The sequence below is a fragment of the Hemiscyllium ocellatum genome, chromosome 9, assembly GCF_020745735.1.
Source record: "Hemiscyllium ocellatum isolate sHemOce1 chromosome 9, sHemOce1.pat.X.cur, whole genome shotgun sequence".
NCBI lineage: Eukaryota > Metazoa > Chordata > Chondrichthyes > Orectolobiformes > Hemiscylliidae > Hemiscyllium > Hemiscyllium ocellatum.
The window spans coordinates 87,194,378-87,215,793 of record NC_083409.1 but is presented as its reverse complement, the minus strand read 5'-3'; the positions used below and the strand labels follow the sequence as shown (position 1 = coordinate 87,215,793).

At 41.5% G+C, this 21,416-nt stretch overlaps 1 protein-coding gene across 8 annotated transcripts in view; it reads left to right on the top strand.

Annotated features, from left to right (window-relative positions):
- The window catches only part of LOC132818810 (CMP-N-acetylneuraminate-beta-1,4-galactoside alpha-2,3-sialyltransferase-like), a 598,325-nt gene that overhangs the window by 240,191 nt on the left and 336,718 nt on the right, over nt 1-21,416 (top strand). For all 8 annotated transcript variants that reach the window (XM_060829907.1, XM_060829905.1, XM_060829911.1 and 5 more), the window contains one exon: nt 2,194-2,286. In XM_060829907.1, coding sequence (XP_060685890.1) covers nt 2,194-2,286 — 93 coding nt within the window. The remainder of the gene's footprint in view (nt 1-2,193; nt 2,287-21,416) is intronic.

The window sequence follows — 21,416 nt, the reverse complement described above, 5'->3', positions numbered from 1 at the left end:
GTCAAGCAGCAAGTAAACAGAGACATGCATTGAAGACCAAATTAATTACAGAGAAAAGGGTAAGAGCTTTTGACAACAAGTGTTTGTCAGCACGTGAAATACTTCACTAGAAGTTCTGAAATGGTAACAGAAATGTTTGATGAATCTAGCAGTGTCGATATGTATATATGGATTTCAAGGAGATGTTTGATGCAATGCCACACAACAGACTCGCGTGGAAAGTTAGAGGTCATGATGTGAGAGGGGCGGTGACAATGTGGATACAAAATTGGCCCAATTAAGCAGTGTATAATAGTCAATGGTCAATAGATATTGAAGGTTTCTAGTAGAGTTCCCCATGGTCGGTACTGGGACCTTTGCCTTTCCTGTTATATATTAGTAATTTAGATCTTGGTGTGCAGACAGTTTTAAAGCTTTCAGGTAGCACTAAATCTGAAGAGCTTTAAACTGAGAGGATATTGACAAGTTGGCAGATAGAGGGCAGATGAGATCCAATGCAGAGAAGTGTAAGATGATGCACTTTGGTTGGAAGAAAAAAAAGAGTACAATTCTAAGGTGAGTGCAGGAACTGGGGACCTGAATTTACATGTGCATAGATTACTGAAGGTGACAGACAGATGGAGAGAGGAGTTAATAACATGTACAGTGTTCTCACATTTATTAATAGGCATTTGGATTACAGCAAGGAGGTGATGTTGAGCAAGTCATTTCTTAGACCTCAGCTGGAGTATTTTGTACACTTGCCATATTTTAGGAAAGATGTTAATGCAGTGGAAGGTGTGCAGAAGCAATTTACAACAATGATTTCAGGAATGCGAAACTTCAGTTTCAATGGTAGAATGAAGAAGTTGGGACTTCTCTTGGAGAGAAGAAGGCCAAGAGGAGATTTGTTAGAGGTGGACAGCTTAGGTAGAGAGAAACTATTCTGCTCATAAAAGTGAAAAAAAGAATGAGGGCATAGATTTAAAGTGATGTGTAAATGAAACAAGAGTGATGTGAGAAAAAGGGTTTTTCACATTGCGAGTAGTCAGGGTATGGAATTACAATGCCGAGTGTGATGATGCTGTTCCTTTAACAAGGTTATGGGTCTAGGTTTGAAGGATTTTAGAGCCAATTTGATTATAGCTAAAAGATACTGCCTCAGGCAAAAGGTTTTCAAGTTTAAAAAAAACTTGTACAATGAAAGGTGAGTGGCCAGTTCTCCCAGCTCAACTTTACTCTGGTTTGGTTTGGTTTTAGCAGTCTGGATGTTCACGGAAAGCAGTCAGTCATTGTGAAGCTGCTGGATCCAGAGAAGTTAAAAATCACACAACACTAGGTTATAGTCCAGCAGGTTTATTTGGAAGCACTAGCTTTCGGAGCGCTGTTCCTTCATCAGGTGGTTAACTTTGTACATCTCAGTCGAACACAGGCATTTCCAAATCAGGACCCAAAGAAGCAGGTCTGTGCTGATCCTCCCTCTCTCTGACATCTCTCCAGTAAGACCTTGTGTTGACTTTTTTGTGCCAAGGGGTGTTTATGGGGATTGTTGCAAGTATTTGGAACAAGTTTGTTCAGTTGGGATGATCTGTTGGGTTTTCGGATAGGTTAAGTTCTTCTATATTCTGTTCTCTTTTGTTTGTGTTTCATTTGGTAATCTTGTAAATAAATTCTGATTTGTTTAAAACTAAGTGGTTTAACCAGCCACATCTGTCCTTGGATATTCATTTTACACCAGCATAAAACAGCTAGCAAGGGGTCTGGGCTGCGTTCCTGACATGTTTTGAGGGGGTCTGGCCTCGTCTGTAACATTGGAATTGTGGTGGAGACAGTTTCGATTAAGGCATTCAAGAGTGCATTAGATGAATATTTGGGTAGAAATGGTGTGCAGAGATATGGAGAAAAGAGAGGAGATTGGCACTAAATACAGCAAAATGTATTGAATGGTCTTCTGAACATCACAATTTTGAGAAGCAGTGTCAGTAGCACCATTTGCAAAGTTTCGTTAAGTAGGGAAATATAAGTATTTTTTAAAAGTGTATGTGGATTTGCAAGAAAATGACAAAGTAGATTGCTTTTTGACAGCATGAGTGTTGGTGTAATGTTTGGAATTGCCTCCTGCTGTACTGTACTGTAATGTGTGTACTGTAATCAATTCTGTGAATTTGTTTTGTAGGATTGTGTTACTAATTTTCGATTTATATTCCTCTCCAGCTCAACAGATTTGGCCTATAAAAATGGAAATAACACTGAAGGTGGCTGCAGAAAAGGATTTGCCTCTGCACAGATGACAGCAATCTTCCCAAAGTAAGAAATCAATGCTGCCCGAAGTTTCTCTCCTCTGTTTTTCTCTCCCTGCTTTTAGAGAATCTGTGTGATTGAGTGACCATAATGCCAAGTGGTTGTTGAACAGAGAATCACTTTATTTTGCAACATTACATATATTTTAATTGTATTTTTCTTTCAACTAACAACAGTAAAAGCAGCTTATCTCATTATTCATGAACATGTTTCTCAAATTCAAACTTTCAGCATATAAAGTTAGAACTTAGTTTGTTCACCTGTGCACTTTGAACAGCATTTTAAGATGTCCTCCGAATGTGATGAGGTGCTACGAAATGACATTTTTAAAATAAATCTTTGCTGAATAGTAACTGAGTAACAATCTTAAATTATGGTGTTGATATATTTGTGCAGTGAATGGCCACAGTTCTTTAGGAACTGTAGCAGGGTTAGAATCTTCAACTTGTAAATGTGGCTGGAAATTGCAGCATGAAGAAAACTAAAGTAAACTACAGGTGATGCTGTTGTCTCTGGCTGTTGTGATACTTGTTGACTTGATGTGGTAAAACATTTTAATTGCAAAGCTATTAGTATTACTCTCACAAAAAGCAATTTCTGATATTGCTACCGTTTGCTGACACCCACAACAGTGGGCACCTACATGTTTGTGTTAACCTAAAAGCACCTATACCTTTCCAGATACCACTACTACATGTAGAATGTAGTGTGACATCATCAAATCGTACATACTTTTGAAATGGGGTTCAGTGGCAGAGAGCCAAGTTGCAAGAGGAAGAAATGGGGAACGTGGAGAGAAAACCAGTGGGGGTGAGGAGGGGCCAAAATCTCATCCTGACCACACCCACTCCTTTGAACTTTGCTCTTTCAAACTCCTCTTTCCTGGGTTTGATTTCTCCCCGGCCCCCTTTCATCAGAAAGACTATCATGTTAACTTTGACCAAGTGTAAATCTGAAGCAGGGAGTCTGATGTGATTGCTTTTGTAACACGACATGAAAAACAATCTGACTGGAAGCAAATATTTGAATTTATGGTGAGGTGTTTAAAGGCAACCTCTCTTAGGAGTTGCTTTCTGAAGTAGGTGAGAATGAGGAACCTACCATTCTCGATGTTCCTTCATCTGTCATAGTTTGGTGATAGGTCAGGCATCTTGAAACAACTAGTTCAATCAGATGCACACGGTCACAAGGACATTGCAAAATGCCTTCAACTGTTATGAGTACTGGTTCTAGCTGCAAATCCCTCAGTTGACAATGTAGTCTGCTAATGGAACTTGAGCAGTTTTTAATGCTATGTGAGGATGCCGTTGTTGGGACTGATGCGTAGAGATTTGAGGGCTGGTTAAAACGTGCTTCAGCCATTGGCATAATGACAAATGCGCAATGCATTGTGTGAAGTTTAAAGACATTTCCATGCATTGACATTAATTATTGAAACCTGCCAAATGTACAACATCTGGCTGATATGTTGCTTCTTTTCTTACTGCTTATCTTTTACTATAATCACAGGCCTGACTGCGAGAACTACCTCCCATAGTTATATTTGTTTTGTCCAGTGTAATGTATTGAATCAAACTTCCTGTAGATGTTAGTCAGTATTAAATCTATTAAATAGAATATTTTTCTATTTGTTTCTATTTATAAAGCCCTCCTGTCTTGATTGACCATTCAGCCTTTCAAACAGATTTCAGCTAAAATATGAGCTTGATTACCACATTGGAAGAATAAACTGATTAGTGGCAACTCAAAAGCAATCTGAGTCTTGCAGCGATGTTTTGTGGTTTTATCGTAGAAGGAGTTTTATGATGTAGTATCTTATATCACAGAATTAAGTCATTTAGCATATCATATCTGTGCCAATAATGTGAAATTGCTATCCAATTATTTATCACTCTCCCAGCTCTTTACATGAAAGCTGACTTAATTAGGGAGCTTGAAAGGAAGGAATCCCTGGGGACAGTGACCATAATATGACAGAATTCAGTTTGAGAGAGGAGAGAAGCTGGAATCTGTTGTAATATTGACTAAAGGTCACTACAGAGCCATGAGGGAGGAGCAGGCCAGAATTGACTGGAAGGGGATTCTAGCAGAGATGATGATGGAGTAGCAATGCAGGAGTTTCTGGTCATAATTTAGGAGGCATAGCAGAAATTCATTCCAAGGAGGAAGAAATCTACTACGGTGATGACAAGGCAACCATGGCGAACAAGGGAAGGTTGGGGACAGCATAAAAGCAAAAGAAAAAGCATACAATTTGATGAATGTGAGTAGGAAGCCAGATAATTGGGAAATCTTTAAAAACCAGCAGAGGATAACTAAAAAGGCAATAAGGAGGGGAGAACATGAAATGAGATAAGCTAGCTTGTAATATAAAAGAAGTTTTCAGGAGTTCTTTTAGATATATAAAAGGTAAGAGAAAGGCAAGAGTAGACTTTGGACTGCTGGAAAATAGGGCTGAAGAAATTCTAATGGGGAACAAAGAAGTGATGGAGGAACTGAATGGATATTTCCCATCAGTTTTCACAGCGGAAGACACCAGTAGCATACCAGGATTTTGAGAGTCGGGGGCAGAGGTGAGTGCAGTGACCATCACTAATGAGAAAGCCCTAGGAAGCAGAAGTGTCTGATGGTGGTGGGTAAGTAACTTGGACCAGGTGGATTGTTATTTCAGAATTCGGAAGAAGATAGCTAAGGAGAATGTGGAGGCATTGGGTGTGATTTTTCAGGAATCACTGGAGTCAGAGAGGGTTCCAGAGGATTGAGAATTGGCTAATGTAACACTCTGGTTTAAAAAGGGAGGGAGGCAGAAGATGAGAAGCGATAGGTGAGTTAGCCTGACCTTGGTTGTTGGTTTGATTTTAAAGTCCATAATTAAGGCTGAGATTGCAGTACTTAGAAGTGTCCAAAAATAGGGCTGTCAGTATGGCTGTGTAAATGGAAGATCATGCCTGACAAATCTGTTAGAATGCTTAGATAAAGAAGAGCCAGTAGAAGTGAAGTATTTGGATTTCTAGAAGGCCTTTGACAAGAAGGCCTTTGCGGGCGGCACGGTGGCACAGTGGGTTAGCACTGCTGCCTCACAGCGCCTGTAGACCCGGGTTCAGTTCCCGACTCAGGCGACTGACTGTGTGGAGTTTGCACGTTCTCCCCGTGTCTGCGTGGGTTTCCTCCGGGTGCTCCGGTTTCCTCCCACAGTCCAAAGATGTGCGGGTCAGGTGAATTGGTCATGCTAAATTGCCCGTAGTGTTAGGTAAGGGGTAAATGTAGGGGTATGGGTGGGTTGCGCTTCGGCGGGTCGGTGTGGACTTGTTGGGCCGAAGGGCCTGTTTCCACACTGTAAGTCAAATCAAATCAAATCAAATCTAAAAAATCCTGCACAGGAGGTGTTGAAATAATATTAGAACCCATGATGTTAGGAGCAAGATACTGGCATGGAGAGAGCCATGGAGTTACACATGGATCCCTGTTGGAACCACAACTATTCACGTTCTACATTAATGATCTGGACAAAGGAACTGAGATGGCATTGTTGGTAGGTTTGCATTGACACAAAGATAGGTGGAGGGACAGGTAATATTGAGGAAATGTGGAGGTTGCAGGAGGACTAGGACAGGATAAGACAGCAGAAAAAGAAGTGGAAGATGCAATATATTGTGGGAAAGTGTGAGATTATGTACTTTGGAAGGAAGAATAGAAGGGTAGACTATTTTCTAAACAGGAAAAGGCATCAGAAATCTAAAGCATAAAGGAAGCTAGGAGTCTACTTCAGGATTCTCTTAAGGGTTCATTTGAGAGTTAGGAAGGCAAGTGCAATGTTAGCACTCATTTCAAGTGGGCTAGGATATGTCAACAGACATGTACTGCTGAGGCTTTATAATGCTCTGGTCAGACCGCATTTAGAGTATTGTGAGCAGTTTTGGGCTCCTTATATGAAGTCTTGGGAGCTTGGGGAGGTTCGTGGTGATACCTTGGGGAAAGTCCGTATCACGATAGAGGAGGTGTTGGACATATTTGAATGTATGAAAGTGGATAAATCTCCTCTTCCTGATAAGATATATCCAAGATCCCTGCAAAAGGCTAGAGAAGAATTTGTGGGACTCCTGGCTGATTTTTTTTCATCATCATTGGCCATGTATGAGGTCCTGGAAGACTGGAAGGTATTGTATGTTGAGCCCTTATTCAAGAAGGTCTGCAATGAAAAACCTGGAAACTATAGACTTGAGAAGTGTTATTAAGGTATAGGTGTGTACTATACCTTTAAGAGAGACTTGAAGTTGGCACTGACTTAGGCACAGAGTGTGCTGAAAGAATTTAAAATGTAACATGGAACAATTCAGTGCAGAACAGGCCCTTCCACCCTCGATGTTGCACCAATCTGTGAACTAATCTAAGCCCCTCCCCTCCACTATCCTGTCATCATCCATATGCTTATCCAAGCACTGTTTAAATGCCCCTAATGTGGTTGGGTTAAGTACATTGGCAAGTAGGGCATTCCCTGCTCTTACCAGTCTGAGTATAGAACCTGCCTCTGACATCTGTCTTAAATCTATCACTCTTCAATTTGCAGCTATGCCCCCTTGTACAAGTCAACGTCATCATCCTTGGAAAAAGACTTTCACTGTCCACCCCATCTAATCCTTTGATCATTTTTATGTCTTAATTAAATCCCCTCTTAGTCTTCTTCTCTCCAGTGAGAACAGACCCAAGTCCCTCAGCCTTCCCTCATAAGACCTTCCCTCCAGACCAGGCAACATCCTAGTAAATCTTCTCTACACCTTTTCCAGTGCTTCCACATCCTTCCTGCAATATAAAATGTGATTATTAAACTAATAGTGCAGCTGAGTTGCCATGATAAAAAAAAATTCAAATTCGGCCAATCAATGCTCCAGATACCAAAATCAAATCAAATTTGAATTTTGTATTTTGACAACATCAAACCAAGGAAATGGTCTGATGTTTTGGGATATAAAATGAGACATTTTGAACAGTTAGGGAGAAAACTGCCAAGAGCACCAACAAGTATAGACTGCTAACTGAAGAACTCTCTGAAAGGTACCTGTTCATATGAAAGACCTGCAAAGCAGAATACTGAAGAAAGGATGACAGAGAAGAATCTACAGAGGAAAATCAATAAAGGAGAATTGACAAAGCTGGCTGGTTTTGAAACTGATTTTTTTTTGCAACTCTTAATCAGAGTTTTTTTTATCAGGCCAGTATTGTAGAATAAGAGGGAAAAGATAGGTTAAAGAGAAAGGAGTTGTAAATAGTTGTTGGTTTTAATATTTTCTGTTGGCTTTAACGAATAAAATAGTTTTTACTTTAAATGGTGACCTCTGGGATAGTTTCATGCCCCTTGAAATTTAACAGATTACGGCGCAAGGTGAGCTCTCTGTGTGTCGGGTTTAAATTAGCAGAGGTGTTTACTCCGTGTTGTAACAGTTTGGGAGTTTATCACCAGGATTTGAACAGTTTAGGGGCTTTTGTCCACGATTTGAACAGGTTTAGGCAAATCCTGTCTGAGATTTGGACAGATTTGGATAAGTCTGGGGTAAGAAAAAAGCCCAGTAGTTTTAAACATTTGCAGGCTAGTGTCCTAGATCTTTAAATAAGACGTGGGTGAGACAATTTGTTTAACTTCAGTGACTTACTTGTATTAGTGGAATTAAAAGTGAGAGAATTGACTCTTAAAATTGCTAGATAAGGTCTGGAGTTTGAAGATGATTCTCAAATTTGCCAAGAAAGTTTAGAAGGAAAGGAAAAGACCATACTTTTAGAATTAGCAAATAAGTTAGATTTGGGTTTAATCAAGGACAAAATAAAGCTGATATTGTAAGGGAATTACTCAAACACTTTGACATGTCAGAAAAACATACACGTGCAGTAGAGTTAGAAAAACTTAAATTACAATTGAGGAAAATGGAGTTTGAAGATAAACAAAGAGAGAGAGGAAAGAAAGAGGGAGAGAGCAAGAGAGAGAGAGAGACAAGGTTCTTAGCTGAGCGAAGAGAGAAGAAAAGGTGAGAGAGAACCTTCTTAGCTGAGGAAAGAGAGAATTTGAACTTGAGAAGTTGCGACTTAGCAAAATTGAGTTGAAAGGATGGAGATTAAAAGAGAAGGTAATTAAAAATACAAGTATGTCAAAACTCTGCCACATTTTGATGAGGAAAATGTTGAAGGTTTCTTTATTTCATTTGAAAATTGGCTAGGTAGATGGAGTGGTCTGAGGATTTATGGGTAATGCTAGTTCAAACTAAACTGGTAGGCAGAGCTAGTGAGGTACTTGCCATACTGTCAAGAGATTATGGAGAGGTCAAGCAGGCTACTTTAAGAGCTTATGAATTGCTATCAGGCGCGAATAGTCAGTGGTTCAGGAACATAAAGAACGAACCAGGTTGGACTTATGTTGAGTTCGAAAGCATTAAACATAGTCATTTTGTTAGATGGATGTGGGTCTTAAAGATAAATAAGACCTATGAGACTTTGAGAGAGATTCTGCTGGAGGAGTTTAAAGACTCACTTCCAGAAATGGTAAGAATTCACCTGGATAAACAGAAAGTTCAGGAAATGAGAAGGACAGTGGAATTAACAGATGAATACATTTTGGCACGTAAAACAAGCTTCCGGCCAGAAAGCTGACCTGTGAGAGATAGCAGTTGGGAGAAGGGGAAATCCTACACTATGAAACAGAGTAGAGAACACTGCTTGTTGTTTGTCACAGGTTAAAATAGAAGCCCAAGAATCATAGAGGTGTATAGCATGGAAATAGACCCTTCGGCCAACTTGTCCATGCCAACCAGATATCCCAACCCCATCTAGTCCCACCTGTCAATACCCGGTCCATACCCCTCCAAATCCTTCCTATTCATATACCCATCCAAATGCTTCTTCAATCTTCCAATTGTACTAGCCTCTGCCACTTCCCCAGGTAACTCATTCCATACACATAGCACCCTCTGCGTGAAAACGTTGCCCCTTAGGTCTCTTTTATATCTTTCCCCTCTCACCCTAAACCTATGCCCTCTAGTTCTGGACTCACCAACCCCAGGGAAGAGACTTTGTCTATTTATCCTATTCATGCCTCTCATGATTTTATAAACCTCTATGAGGTCACCCCTTAACATTCAACGCTCCAGGGAAAACAGCCCCAGCCTGTTCAACCTCTCCCTATAGCTCAAATCCTGGCAACATCCTTGTAAATCTTTTCTGAACCCTTTCAAGTTTCACAACATCTTTCTGATGGGACAGAGACCAGAATTGCACGCAATATTCCAAAAGTTGCCTAACCAATGTCCTATACAGCCGCAACATGACCTCCCAACTCCTGTACTCAATACTCTGACCAATAAAGGAAAGCATACCAAACACTGCCTTCACTGCCCTATCTACCTCTGACTCCACTTTCAAGGAGCTACGAATCTGCACTCCAAGGTTTCTTTGTTCAGCAACACTCCCTAAGACCTTACCATTAAGTGTATAAGTGCTGCTAAGATTTGCTTTCCCAAAATGCAGCACCTCGAATTTATCTAAATTAAACTCCATCTGCCACTTCTCAGCCCATTAGCCCATCTGATCAAGATCCCGTTGTAATCTGTGGTAACCTTCTTCACTGTCCACTATACCTCCAATTTTGGTGTCATCAGCAAACTTACTAACTATACATCTTATGCTCACATCCAAATCATTTATATAAATGATGAAAAGTAGTAGACCCATCACCGATCCTTGTGGCCCTCCACTGGTCACAGGCCTCCAGTCTGAAAAACAACCCTCCACCAACACCCTCTGTCTTCTACCTTTGAGTCAGTTCTGTATCCAAATGGCTAGTTCTCCTTGTATTCCATGCAATCTAACCTTGCTAACCAATCTCCCATGTGGAACTTTGTCGAACACCTTACTGAAGTCCATATAGGTCATGTCCACCACTCTTTCCTCATCAATCCTCTTTGTTACTTCTTCAAAAAACTCAATCAAGTTTGAGACATAATTTGCCGTGCCATGTTGACTATCCCTAATCAGTTCTTGCCTTTCCAAATACACGTACATCCTGTCCCTCAGGATTCCCTCCACCAACTTGCCCACTACCAACATCAGGCTCACTGGTCTATAGTTCCCTGGCTTGTCCTTACCACTTTCTTAAACAGTGGCATCATGTTTGCCAACCTCCAGTCTTCCGGCACCTCACTTGTGACTATTTATGATACAAATATCTCAGCAAGGGGCCCAGCAATCACTTCCCTAGCTTCCCACAGAAGTTCTCGGGTACACCTGATCAGATCCAGGGGATTTATCCACTTTTAAGTGTTTCAGGATATCCAGTATTTCCTCCTCTGTAATATGGACATTTTCCAAGATGTCACTATCTATTTGCCTACATTCTATATCTTTTATGTCCTTTTCCACAGTAAACACTGATGCAAAATTATCGTTTAGTATCTCCCTTATCTCCTGTAGCTCCACACAAAGGCTCCAAGGAGGTGAAAGGCCTTAGGTGTTTCCACTGTGGTAAAGTGGAACATGTAAAGTCGTTATAGAAAGGCGCTGTGGGGAAAGATGTGGTAAAAAAAGCTCAGCCTGTGGCATTAATGAAAATTGTAAAGGAAACCCCAAGAAGAACCGAGGTGGTGCAGAAGAGTGCACAAGGCTGGGTATGGAGTTAGTACCTGATCTCTATAAAGAATTTGCCTCTGTGGATAAAGGTTACTCAGAAAGAACAGGGAACATGGTCAAGAAGTTATAATTTTGAGAAATACGGGATCTAACCAGTCTCTAATAGTAAGAGATGAGCGAATTTGCATTCTTTCTGATCTGTTACCTGAGAGTGTGGTAATTTGTGGAATAGATGGGCAGAACTTTAGCTTTTCTCGATGTACAGTCAGGTTTGAGTGCCAACTCAAGAATGGGGAAGTAACAATGGGGTTGATTCATTGAGTGTCTGTTCCAGGAATTCAGTTTGTTCTTGGGAATGATTTAGCCGGGCCCAACGTGTGAGTGACACCCCTTATTGTTGAAAAGCCCAAGGAAAATCAAGAAACTAAGGAGTTAAAAGAAAAATACCCTGGTATTTTCTCAGACTGTGATGTAACAAGGTCCCACCATCATAAGTCACAGTGCGAAACAAAAACTAAAGAGAAGGATGACAAAGTTGAAGTTCAGTAAGTGGACACCCTGTTTGACGTAATGGTGCAGGAAAAACCTGAACAGGCAGAAGATCAGACGGAAGTGTTTAGTCCTGAAAGGCTAAATGCATTCTCCGAAAAGGAGGCTGAGAATATTCCTGAGGGCTATTATCTGAAAGACAGGATCTGAAGACGGAAATGGAGACCATGGCTGGTTTGTTGAGAGCAGAAATGGGCTGAAGTGCACCAGATTGTGTTGCTGGTAGAGTACAGACGGGAAGTGTTACGGGTAGCACATGAACTACCTGTAGGAGGTCACCTAGATGTCCGAAAAACTCAGGCTAAGGTACACAAACATTTTTATTGGCCTGGAATGCACAAGGATGTGGTTAACTTTTGCCACATGTGTCATACATGCCAAATGGTAGGTCAGCCACAGGTCGCAATAAAACCAGCACCTTTGTTGTCAATTTCCACATTTGAAGAACCTTTCACACTGGTCACAATTGATTGTGTAGGCCCCCTCCCGAGATCTAAAAATGGGAACTAGTACTTATGACCATAATGAATGTGTCTACCAGATTTTGAGAGACAATTCCATTGCAGACAAAAAGAGTGGTACAGGTGTTAGTAGCTGTCTCCATGAGATATAGGCTACCCAGAGAGATTCAGTCGGATCTTGGGTCTAATTTTACTATTAGCCTGTTTATGGAGTTCATGGATAGCTTAGGTGTGCAGCACTTAAAATTAAGTGTGTATCATCCTGAATCCCAGGAAGCTTTAGAAGGGTGGCATCAGACCTTGAAGACCATGTTGAGAGCATAGTGTCAAGATTATCCAAATGATTGGGATAAAGGTATCCCATTTGTAGAGATGCCCGAAATGAATCTACACAGTTTACTCCCTTTGAGTTGATATTTGGGCATGAAGTGAGAGGTCCTTTGAAATTAATGAAAAAAAAATTGACATTCCAAAGTAAGAGATTTCACACTTAGATTATGTATCGGAGGTGAGAGAGAGATTAAATCGAGTAGGTGAGTTAGCTAAACAGCATCTAAAGAGGGCACAGCATAGAATAAAGCAGGTGACAGATAAAAAGCCTGAGATTTGGTTGTTTTTTTCCGAGTAGCTGATGCGTTAGTACTGTAACCGGTGATAGAGATCCCTTTAAAGCCAGATTCAGTGGTCCCTTATCAAATTGAGAAAAAGTTGAGTCAGGTGAACTATCTGGCAAAGATGTCAGATAGAAAAAAACGGTATTTGGTTTGTTGTGTGAACATGTTGAAACTATAATATGAGAGAGAAATGGGTATTACTTACTGCCCCACAGAGTGAGGAATCAACCCAGATGTTGTGGATTTTGATTTGCCTCAAAGTAGATTAAAAAATGAAGAAGTCCTTGTGGAGTGGGATAGGTTAGTAAACTCTCTGTCTCGGGGACAAAGAAAGCAGTTTAAAGACTTGTTACTGTAGACCAAGGACAAATGTAGGAATCAGTCGGGTGAGTGACTTGGAAGGGTACTTGAAGGTGGTGGTGTTCCCATGTATCTGCTACCCTTGTCCTTTTAGATGGAAGTGGTCATGGGTTTGAAATGTGCTGTCTGAGGATATTATGTGAATTTCTGCAGTGCTTCTTATAGATAGAACACACTGCTGCTGCTGAATGTTGGTGCTGGAAGGGAGTTGATGTTTGTGGTGCCAGATCAAGTGGGCTGCTTTGACCTGGATGATGTCAAACTTCTTGAATATTGTTGGAGCTACACCCATGCAGGCAGGTGAGGAGTATTATAGAACATAGAATATTACAGTGCAGTGCAGGCCCTTCGGCCCTCGATGTTGCGCTGACCTGTCATACCAATCTGAAGCCCATCTAACCTACACCATTCCATGTACGTCCATATGCTTGTCCAATGACAACTTAAATGTATTTAAAGTTGGAGAATCTACTACTGTTGCAGGCAAAGCATTCCATACCCTTACTACTCTCTGAGTAAAGAATTAATGTATATTCCATCATACTTCAATCTTGTGCCTTACTGCTAAACTCCAGTTAGTATTGTCCTCAGTCCTTTGTAATCACTTTGACTTAAGTTAAGCACAGTTGAACCCCATGTTTGAAACTGAATGCTAAATTCTGTCTTGTTATGGTCACTTACCTAGGGCAATTTTTATTCTGTGATTATTTATTATACCTGCCTCATTACCCATACGAAATCAAAAGTTGTCTGTTCCCTGATTGATTTTACAACATATTGTTCGATGAACGTGTCCAAATATACGTGTTCATAGCTACTTTTGTCAAGTAGCTATGAAGTTCAAAATCACCCATGTTTAATGAACTGCATTTTTTTTCATGCCCTCATTATTCTCAGCATTTGTTCACACTATCAGATGTCAGACATCTCTGGGCACCATATCCATGTATTCCATTCACCCCTCCATCCCCATCTCCTCCTCCTCACCTCCTTCCCAACCACACTTACTGTCTCTCTCTCTCTCTCTCTCTCTCTCTCTCTCTCTCTCTCTCTCTCTCACTTCTCTTTTCCCTTCTCTTTCCTTTTCCCTCCTCTTTCAACAGATGCCACCACTTCATCATTAGCATAAGTATCACCCTTTCCTAGTTATTTTCAGTTCTGATAAAACGTCTCTGGATTCAAAATGTTAATTTATTTTTCCTTCTGTAGGTGCTTCCAGACCTGTTAAGGTTCTTTCTGTTTTTGTTTCAAATTTCCAACATTCATAGTTCTTTGTTTTTAATGTTAGTTTTTGCAACACAGGATAGAAAGTATACATGTCAAGTCATGGTATTTGTACCACCAACCTTTCCACAATTAGATCATGGAATTATCATTTGTCCAAAATTAGAATGAGCATGCATAACCCTTGACTGCATTATTTCATCAGTTACAAAGAGCAAGTTTGGTTATAAATTTTGCTACAACTGAATTTTCCAAAATAAAAGTATTTGGGCCACACTGCGGGACAAGGTCAAATAGCACTTCAATGAACAAAAGTAAATTTTGTCTTAGATTTTTCTACGTCTAAGACAAAATAAGAATATTTTGCGATATATTGGTATGAATGGGTTTTATCAAATATTTGTTTGTGAATTGGCCCCTTTGACAACTTTTTTGAAGAAATGGCAGAAATTTGAATAAACAAAAAATATTAGAATGCCTTTGATAATTTAAACGCTGTACTGACTACTGCACTAGTTTTAGTAGCAGCTAATTTAAACTGACTGTGAATTGTAATTGCATCAGTGCTGATGCAGTGTTGTCACAGGTGGATGAGATGGGGATTGATTGGCCAGTGAGTTATTTTTCAAAGAAATTAAATGCTTATTAACAAAAATAGTCAACAATTTAGAAATAGACGCTATGTTTGGTCTTGCATTCACAAGTATTTGAGATCTACATTTCAAACAGTTCTGCAAAGACTGTTACTCATATGGACCATAATGTTTTCTTCAAGAGGCTTCATTGGGGTTTAATGTTATAGCCATGCAATTCAAAACTTATTCATCTTCCAGGAAAAGATTACTATAGTGGACACTGAGTTAACAGCAAAAATAAATGAAAAATATTTTGATGTAGAACAATTGTACTGAAAATCCTCGAATTTACTGGAAATATTATCATCAGTATAAAGTAGTGGTATTGATAAGAAATGTTGGTGATAAAATGAAAATGCCTCTTAAGGAAACCTTTATATTTTCTCCTTAGGGAGAGAGGTGATCAAGTTGTTAATATATTATTTGTGAATTAGGATTTTAAAATAGGGGTAAATTACTTTTTAGTTTTAATCCTGTCAAGGTGACGTTTTTTTTTGAAGAGGTCAGAAAGTCTTTTTTGAACAGAGAGTTTAGACATTATTCCCAAGAAACCATCCGAGTTAAATAAAATGACTGGACAAAGTAACTGGATGGTTAATTGTTTAAAATTTTGTAATTCATTGACATAGAAGAAAGACCAAGGCCCCTAACTAGGTTTCAGTTGAGAAAAGCAGTTCTATTAAGGCAATAGGGGATGTTAGTTTGTGGCATTCCAGGACTTCAGAATTGAGCAGAAGCCATTAAACTATTTTCACAATTTAAATAAGCAGAGCTTTTTTAAAAGTTCAGTTTGGAAAAGTCAGTGAAGTAGAATGTATCTCTGGGAGAAATAATATTTGAGAGAATTGTATCTGGTAAATGTATAGGAAGTTGCAGAAAGTAAGTACTTCAATATTGTCAGTGAATTATAAAATTATGATAATTAGGGTTATGCAGAATTAGTTATATCTGTATATGTCATATGGAAGTAGATAGATCATAAGTTTTATTTTTGCAGTTTAGCTATCAAGCCATTCTCATGCCTAAGCCTAACTTGCCCAGAATTACTATCGGATAGGATCATCATAGATGAAATAGTTAAGTGTAGAGGTAACAGAAGATTAGAAGGATGAGGGGTTTAGCTGATGGTAGGCTGAGGCGGGAACATGGATGAACAATGCAATGGAGATCTTGAGGAAGAGTTAGATAAAGATAGTTGTAAGGTAAAAACAATGACTGCAGATGCTGGAAACCAGATTCTGGATTAATGGTGCTGGAAGAGCACAGCAGTTCAGGCAGCATCCGAGGAGCAGTAAAATCGATGTTTCGGGCAAACGCCCTTCATCAGGAATATAGGCACCACTTCCGCCCCCACCGCCACTCACCTGCATTCTGCTGACACACCCCCCACAGATCCCACTGTCACCATTCCCAGTCCCCAGAACCCTGAGGGGAACACCACACCTCCTCATGACTCCACCCCCATTCCCCCTAACACCACACCCACTGCAGTTACTGGCTCCACCCCCACTCCCAGCTCCACACCAACACCAGGTCCCAGCTCCCAGCCCTGCCAAGTTTTCACCATCACTCCAGATCTCCCCCTTACTGAGGACGAATGATCAGTCCTCAGCAAAGGACTTACCTTCATCCTCCTCCGTCCACGCATCAATGAATTTAATACACGCCATGATGTCGAACACTGCTTCCGCCTCCGAGCTTACTTTCACAATCAGGACTCCCGCCGAGGACCCCTTCGCCCAACTCCAACACACTGCATCCACCTGGACACCCCATGCTGGCCTATTACCTGCCCTCGACCTCTTCATTTCCAACTGACGCCGGGACATTAACCACCTCAACCTATATACCCACTCCCCCACTCCAACCTCTCACCCTCACAACACGCAGCCCTCCAATCCTGACCTTGCCATCAAGCCAGCAGATAAAGGGGACGCAGTGGTAGTCTGGCACACTGACCTCTACATTGCTGAAGCCAAACGCCAACTCGAGGACACCTCTTCCTACCGCCCCCTCGACCATGACCCCACCCCCCATCATCTCCCAGATCATACAGAACCTCATCACCTCAGGAGATCTCCCACCCACAGCTTCCAACCTCATAGTCAGGGAACCTCGCACTGCCCGGTTCTACCTCCTTCCCAAGATCCACAAGCCTGACCACCCTGGCCAACTCATTGTCTCAGCATGCTCCTGCCCCACTGAACTCATTTCTACCTACTTTGACACTGTCCTATCCCCCCTAGTCCAGGAACTCCCCACATACGTTCAAGACACCACCCACGCCCTCCACCTCCTCCAAGATGTCCGTTTCCCCGGCCCCCAACGCCTCATCTTCACCATGGATATCCAATCCCTCTACACCTCCATCCGCCATGACCAGGGCCTCCAAGCCCTCCGTTTTTTCTTCTCCCGACGTCCCCAACAGTACCCTTCCACCGACACTGTCATTTGTTTGGCCAAACTGGTCCTCACCCGTAACAATTTCTCCTTCGAATCCTCCCACTTCCTCCAGACCAAAGGGGTAGCCATGGGCACCCATATGGGCCCCAGCTATGCCTGTCTCTTTGTTGGCTATGTAGAACAGTCGATCTTCCGTAATTACACCGGCACCACTCCCCACCTGTTCCTCCGCTACATTGATGACTGCATTGACGTCACCTCGTGCTCCAGCGAGGAGGTTGAGCAATTCATCACCTTCACCAACACATTCCACCCTGACCTTAAATTTGCCTGGATCATCTCTGACGCCTCCCTCCCCTTCCTGGACCTCTCCATCTCCATTAATGACGACCGACTTGACACTGACATTTTTACAAACCCACCGACTCCCACAGCTACCTGGATTACACCTCTTCCCACCTCTTGCAAAAATGACAGTTCCACGACAAAACACACCAGATGGCCTCCATCTTTAGAGACTGCAATTTCCCTTCCCATGTGGTTAAAGATGCCCCCCAATGCATCTCATCCACATCCCGCACCTCTGCCCTCAGACCCCACCCCTCCAACCATAATAAGGACAGAACGCCCCTGGTGCTCACCTTCTACCCTACCAACCTTCACAGAAACCAAATCATCTGCCGACATTCCCGCCACCTCCAAAAAGACCCCACCACCAGGGATATATTTCCCTTCCCACCCCTTTCCGCCTTCCGCAAAGACCGTTCCGTCTGTGACTACCTGGTCAGGTCCATGACCTCCTACAACCCACCCTCCCACCCTGGCACCTTCCCCTGCCACCGCAGAAATTGCAAAACCTGTGCCCACACCTCCTCCCTCACCTCTATCCAAGACCTAAAGGAGCATTCCACATCCATCAAAGTTTTACCTGCACATCCACCAATATCATTTATTGTATCTGTTGCTCCCGATGTGGTCTCTACATTGGGGAGACTGGACACCTCCTAGCAGAGTGCTTTAGGGAACATCTCCGGGACACCCGCACCAATCAACCACACTGCCCCGTGGCCCAACATTTCAACTCCCCCTCCCACTCTGCCGAGGACATGGAGGTCCTGGGCCTCCTTCACCGCCGCTTCCTCACCACCAGACGACTGGAGGAAGAGCGCCTCATCTTCCGCCTTGGAATACTTCAACCCCAGGGCATCAATGTGGACTTCAACAGTTTCCTCATTTCCCCTTCCCCTACCTCACCTTAGTTCCAAACTTACAGCTCAGCACTGTCCCCATAACTTGTCCAACCTGCCTATCTTCTTTTCCACCTATCCACTCCACTCTTCTCCCTGACCTATCACCTTCATCCCCTTCCTCACTCACCTATTTACTCTATGCTACTTTCTCCCCACCCCCCTCTAGCTTATCTCTCTACCCTTCAGGCTCTCTGCCTTTATTCCTGATGAAGGGCTTTTACCCGAAATGTCGAATTTACTGCACCTCGGATGCTGCCTGAACTGCCGTGCTGTTCCAGCACCACCTATCCAAAGATAGTTGTAAACTCACTTACGGATTATATGAATTGTAGAGATTTTGCATGTTCTGTTTCTCTTTCAGTGAATGGATAGGGAAAGATTAAGTTTAGTGGCGAAGCAAAGGAGACTGTGGTGAATTCTGAAAACAATGATTTCAGTTTTGCCAACATTGAATCAGAGAAAGTTTCTGTTTCACAAGTAAAGGAATCCAGTGAAGCTGGTGTTACAGAACTGGTTGTTGTCAGCTTTCATATGAAAGCTGATTTTTAAAAGTGATATTAATGACCTGAGGGACACGTGTATCTCAGAAATTGGAGAACACCATCAATAAATCTTCAAGAAACCTTTAAGTATTAATAGTATGTGAGCCAGAGAAGAAGCTATTACAGAAGTTCTCTGGATATGTCCCTGTGCCTAGAATCAAACAATGTGAGAACTGATGTACTCATATGGTGGCAAACACTAAGGACATATTGAGAATAATGTGGAACTCTTAATCATTTTATTTGCATTGAAAGTCATTTCTTTCTTTGAAGGCTTAAGGCAGGAAATGTGATTGGAGGGGTTCAGACATAGACTGGTCGTGGTGGGAAAGATGGATATGGATTTGGAAGATAGATAGTAGATCAGGGAATTTGGGGAGGAAATGGAGCCTGTATCATAGAATTCCTACAATGCAGTTATAAGCCATTCAGCCCCTTAAGAGTGCATCAACCCTCTGAAGAGGATCTCACCCAGACCCACATCCCCAACCTATCCCTGTTAGGAGAATGGATGGTTCTGAGCAAGAACACAGGGATAAAGGGTTTTTTTTGGAGAAAGGCATGAATTTGAGGGTTTGGGAGGGAAATTAATTGAAAATAGTGTTGAGAGAGTAGAAGATCGATTTCTTGGTTGGGCTTTGCACAGTAGGCATGAGAAAGGAGAACAATACAGCAGGATACTGGTTCAAGCCTAAGTTCAGGTGAACCTTGTGGGAATGCCCTTAGTGGTCTAAGAGAAAGGAAAAAAACAATTGACTAAATGATCACAATCTTCATGTCAAAGGCATCTACGAGATTCTTGCATTAGTTGAAAGTGCATGTGAAGGTAGCAGAAGGGAAGAATGGAAGGAATATGGCAATGTTGATATAGTATTATAGAAGCAGTAGAGCAATAGGAGAGAAAATGGTACAATGCTTAGTGCATTAATAAGTTTCCATGCAGTAAGTTGCAAGAAAATAGAAGTGGAAGAAGTGATTTTTAAGATGCAATTGCTTCAGCCTTATTTTCCTGCACTAATGTACTGGGCTCCTTCATTAATAAGTTGGGGATGTTGATTTAGTCTCCTTCAAGGAGCTGTTTCATTGTCCACCACCATTCATGATTGGATGTGGCAGGACTGCAGAGCTGAGATCAAATCCATTGATTGTGGATTCTCTTGATTCTCCCTATCATTTGCTACTTAGGCTGTTTGTAATGCAAGCAGTCATGTATTCTAGCTTCTCCAGATAAGGTATGACTGGAGCTGATATTGGCTTGAGTGTAATAGTCGAGTGAGCAATACTACATGCCGCAAGATTGCAAATTGTGTTGGAATATAAGTCATCTGTTGCTGAGGGCCCTCATGGATGACCAATCTTGAGTTGCTAGATCTATTTAAGTCTGCCCATTTAGCATGGTGAAAGTGTAAGGTATTATGTAATGTAAGGTATTATCAGTGAAGAAAGGACTTCATCTCCATGAGGACTATGTTCTTGTCACTCTTATCAATACTGTCATAAATAGATGCAGGATGCAGATTGTTGAGAATGAGGTCATTTTTTTTTCCCTCTTGTTGGTTCTCTTACCACCTGCTGCAGACCAAGTTTAGCAGCAACATTCATTTAGGAATACTCATCCAGCTCTATATGTTTTGCTGCTTTTGAGCACTCCTGGTGAAAGACTTGGAAATCCCCCATCCAGAGTACATTCTCCATCCTTCAGTCCTTCAGTGCTTCCTATAATTGTTTTCAAAATGGAGGAGTACTATTTCATCATCTGGGGGAGTTGGTACATGGTAATCAGAAGGATGTTTCCATGCCCATGCTTGATCTATACTTTGACACCATGGGATTCAGAGTCAATGCTGAGGATCTTTCGGATATCTCCCTCGCATCTGCATACTATTGTGTCAGTTAAGAGTTAATCTCATTTATATAGATCTGGAGTTTATTTTGTTCATGTACCCACATCGTTGCTGATGTTGTGGATTTCTCTTCAATGTTTCTTCTTCACATGCAGTAAGAAGGCATTGTAAATCAAGTTGCATTTTTTCTTCAAAATATCCTGTTACGTTTGAATAGTTAGAAGTAATCTATCAGAGTTTTATTTACAGTCAACTTGTTTCTTCTTGCTTTCTTGCTCAAATACTATGTTGGAAAAATCAAAAGTTGTCTAAGTAAGCAATGTAATGGCAAGATAGTAAAATTTTTGTAGTTTGTTACAATGTCTGAGGGATCGATTAGGGACACAACTGAGGCTTTAGGGCTTCACTCAAAGGACTCGCTGCAGTTTAAAATGTTAATCGAATCTGAAAATGGCCTCTTGCTTTATTCATTATGTTGAACAGATGGTGCTATCGAGTAGACTTTGGTGATTAGATCAGCACTTTATGGAAACAAGGTTCTTGTCAGAACCCAGCATTGACCTGAGAGAGACAGCCTTCCTTTTGTTGGCTCACATCAGCTCTACTGAAGCCATGCAGTGTGTTTCCTTTTACATCTCACAGCTGCT